At 52.5% G+C, this 3,484-nt stretch overlaps 1 protein-coding gene across 1 annotated transcript; it reads right to left on the minus strand.

Moving 5' to 3' along the window:
• Positions 1 to 612: 612 nt before the first annotated feature.
• LOC120845233 lies at positions 613 to 1,525 on the minus strand. The gene has a single exon (XM_040217060.2). The coding sequence runs from the start codon at positions 1,403 to 1,405 to the stop codon at positions 791 to 793; it is 615 nt and encodes a 204-aa protein (XP_040072994.1). The 5' UTR covers positions 1,406 to 1,525; the 3' UTR covers positions 613 to 790.
• Positions 1,526 to 3,484: the final 1,959 nt, after the last annotated feature.

Genomic DNA, 3,484 nt, shown 5'->3' on the forward strand with positions numbered 1-3,484 from the left:
CAGTTGCGAGCAGAGAGAATCGTATCTTACTAACAAATTTAATTCAATCCGGGCAGGTATTAATGAGGATCCCGGCATAATGTCATCTATGCATGCAATCTACCTTAATGAACACCCTGGAATAATGACGTCCATGCACGCAGTTAACACATCTCGAGCAGTCATATCGGTTTAAAAATCCAGAACCTCCCCTCGTTGAAGTTTATTATGTGAGAAAAGGGATATGTATGCCTGTGTGTGTTGTTTTTTTACGCACTGAGGAGGCGGCTCGCACACCGCTCGTGCAACGCTTGGTGCAAGTTTCCTCAAAAACTGCAACCGGTTTTTTTTTATTTTTTCGGCGAGGAGGTTTAGGACCATTCCTCGTGTGGTATCTGGAGTAACAGCTAGGCCGATGGGGTTCTTCGCTGGCACATCTTTATTGCAGGACTACCGGAGTACGACACATAGTCACGGGCGTGAGAGAGCGGCAGGATAGCAGCGGGTGGTGCAAACGGTGCGCTGGCTCAGATAGGAATGGCGCCCCGGAACAGTGGCGCGAGACGCACGAGCGCGCGCTAGCTGTTGCCCGCTTATTGTGTCACCCATACAACACTCCCTCACGCTTAGTTCAGCACAGTAATACCATTCGACGGCGTTCCAGTGCAATACTCACAAAGTAACACGATATGACAATTTAACAAAACACGAGAATAATTGAAGTTCTGGAACGTACAAAGTACAGACATACTAAATACAAAATAATTACAGTTCTGAAAAACACAAAGTCCTCGTCTTTTTCTCTTCCTTCTCAAGGCGAAAACCTATTAGGCGCACGCCGTTGCCGTTCGGGATACCGGCGCTGAATTTCTTGCGGCTGGGCTGGGGAACGACCGGAGACTGGAGTTGATCCCATGTCTTGTCCCTCTACCACCGGTGACCCAACTGGAGGCAGCTCGTTCACGAGTCCCCCTTGCCCTGGGGTTGGCGATGATGGCAGGACACTCGGTATCAGCAAACCACCTTCCTCCTCCTCTGGGGTAGAGCTCTCCCGCAACCGCAGGTGGTCTTGGTGTCGCCGCCACACGAAGGTCCCCCGCGGTGTGGTCACGCGAAGCCTGCAGGAGACCGGTCCGGATCTAGCCATGACGACTCCGTGCAACCACCTCTCACCCGGCCGGAAGTTCTTGACGTACACCTTATCACCCGGCACGAAGTGTCGGTGTTTGCCACTGTGCTTCACCTGTAGCACGTCCTGCTTGCGGTGAACAGTTTCCTCTGCAGAGGGTCGCAGTCTGTCGAGACGGGTAGTGAGCCGCCGCCCAAGCAGCAACTCCGCAGGACTCTGAAGGGTTGTGGCGTGCGGTGTGTTTCTGTAAGCTAACAAGAAACTTGCTAGTCGACGGGACAGAGGCCGGCCCGGCATCTCTTTTCGTAAGGCCTCCTTCAGGGTGCGGATGAAACGCTCAGCCAGCCCATTACTTGATGGATGGTAGGGGGCGGTCCTGACGTGCCTCACACCGTTCTCTCGCAAGAAAATCTGAAATTCTTGGGAACAAAATTGCGGGCCATTGTCACTGACAACAACATCTGGCAGACCGAAATGACTAAACAGCTCCCTCAGCTTTTCAATAGTTGCTTCGGCCGATGTGCTGTTCATCACAAAAACCTCGGGCCACTTGGAGTGGGAGTCGACGATCACCAGAAAATGACGGCCCTGGAAAGGTCCCGCAAAATCCAAGTGCAGCCTTTGCCACGGACGAGTTGGCCAGGACCACGGATGCAGCGGGGCTGGACCTGGAAGACTCTGCTGCTGTTGGCAGGTATCACACGACCTGACGCGATATTCAATATCCGCATCGACCTCCGGCCACCATACATAGCTGCGTGCCAGTTCTTTCATCCTTACGATTCCAGGATGCCCTTCATGCAGCTCGTCCAGTACGCGTTCGCGCAGTCCCTTCGGGATCACAACCCTCATTCCCCACAAAAGGCAATTCTGGTGCCACGTCAGCTCGCTTCTTCTTGCAGAGTAACGCTTCAGACAATCTTCTACTTTTGCGGGCCACGCACCGGCAAGGAATCTTGCCACTTGACAGAGCTCTTTATCTTTTGCTGTAAATTGTGCGATCTCTTGGCTGCTTACCGGAAAAGACTGCAGGCGGAGACTGAGAAACGCCGCGACGTCATCCTCGTAGTCTTCATCCTGAAACCCAGGAACTGGAAGTCGTGACAAGCAGTCCGCCTCCACGTTGAGTCGACCCGGTCGGTAAACCAATCGGTACTGATAGGCGGAAAGGGTAATAGCCCATCTCTGCAGACGTGCGGCAGCAATGCTCGGAATTCCCGTCTTTGGACCAAGAATGGTTTGCAACGGTTCGTGATCAGTGACCAACACGAAGGATCGTCCAAACAAGTAGATGTGAAATTTCTTCACGCCAAACACAATAGCCAGTGCCTCCTTTTCTAGTTGGCTGTAGTTCTTTTCACTCGATGTCAAGGTTCTCGACGCAAACGCGATAGGCCGTGTGTCGCCGTTGGAGTACACCCTGGACAGGACGGCTCCGAGACCGTATGCCGAGGCATCACATGACACCTTAAGGTCTGCCTTGGGGTCGTAGTGTGCCAGGACAGGTGCGTCAACCAGAAGCCTCTTCACCATGTTAAAAGCGTCTTGACAGCGCTTGCTCCAGGTCCAGACGACATCTTTTCTTAGTAGCTCGTTCAGCGGTGCTATTGTGGTCGAGAGGTCTGGGAGGAACTTTCCGTAGAATGTCACCATTCCCAAAAACGACCGTAACTGTTTTGAGTCTTGCGGTTGAGGTGCATCGAGGATCGCTTGCACATTTTCTGCCAACACAGCTACCCCTTGCTCGCCGACTTGGTGCCCCAGGAACTTCAAACTTGCCTTCAAGAACTCACACTTTTCTCTCTTGACTCGGACGCCCTTGTCACTCAGTTTCTTTAGGACTTGCTCCAAATTCTTCAGGTGATCCCCGGCGGTCTTCCCTGTTACCAGGATATCGTCGAGATAGCAGGTTACTCCTTGAATTCCCGCCAGCAAGCTGTCCATTATCTTTTGAAACAGTGCTGGAGCTGAAGCGATCCCAAACGCCAAACGCTTGACGCGGAAGAGACCCTTGTGCGTGTTGATTGTCAGATAGGGTTGTGACTCAGGGTGGACCGGAACTTGCTGGTATGCACGACTTAAGTCTATTTTCGAGAAAACAGTCGCCCCAGCTACCGTTGCTAGAATATCTTCCAACCTTGGCAACGGGTACTGCTCCACGTCCAGGCAAGGGTTTACCGTTGTTTTGTAGTCCCCGCAAAGGCGTACAGACCCATCCTTCTTCAAAACCGGGACAACTGGTGTAGCGTAGTCACTATGGGCCACCGCTTCAATGACACCTGTCACCTCCAGTCTCTTTAGCTCTTCTTCTACAGCTGGCTTCAGGGCGAACGGCATACTTCTAGCTTTCAGAAACTTTGGACTCGCACCTTCCCT

This window comes from Ixodes scapularis, unplaced genomic scaffold, assembly GCF_016920785.2.
Source record: "Ixodes scapularis isolate PalLabHiFi unplaced genomic scaffold, ASM1692078v2 PGA_scaffold0__279_contigs__length_252992795, whole genome shotgun sequence".
Taxonomy (NCBI): domain Eukaryota; kingdom Metazoa; phylum Arthropoda; class Arachnida; order Ixodida; family Ixodidae; genus Ixodes; species Ixodes scapularis.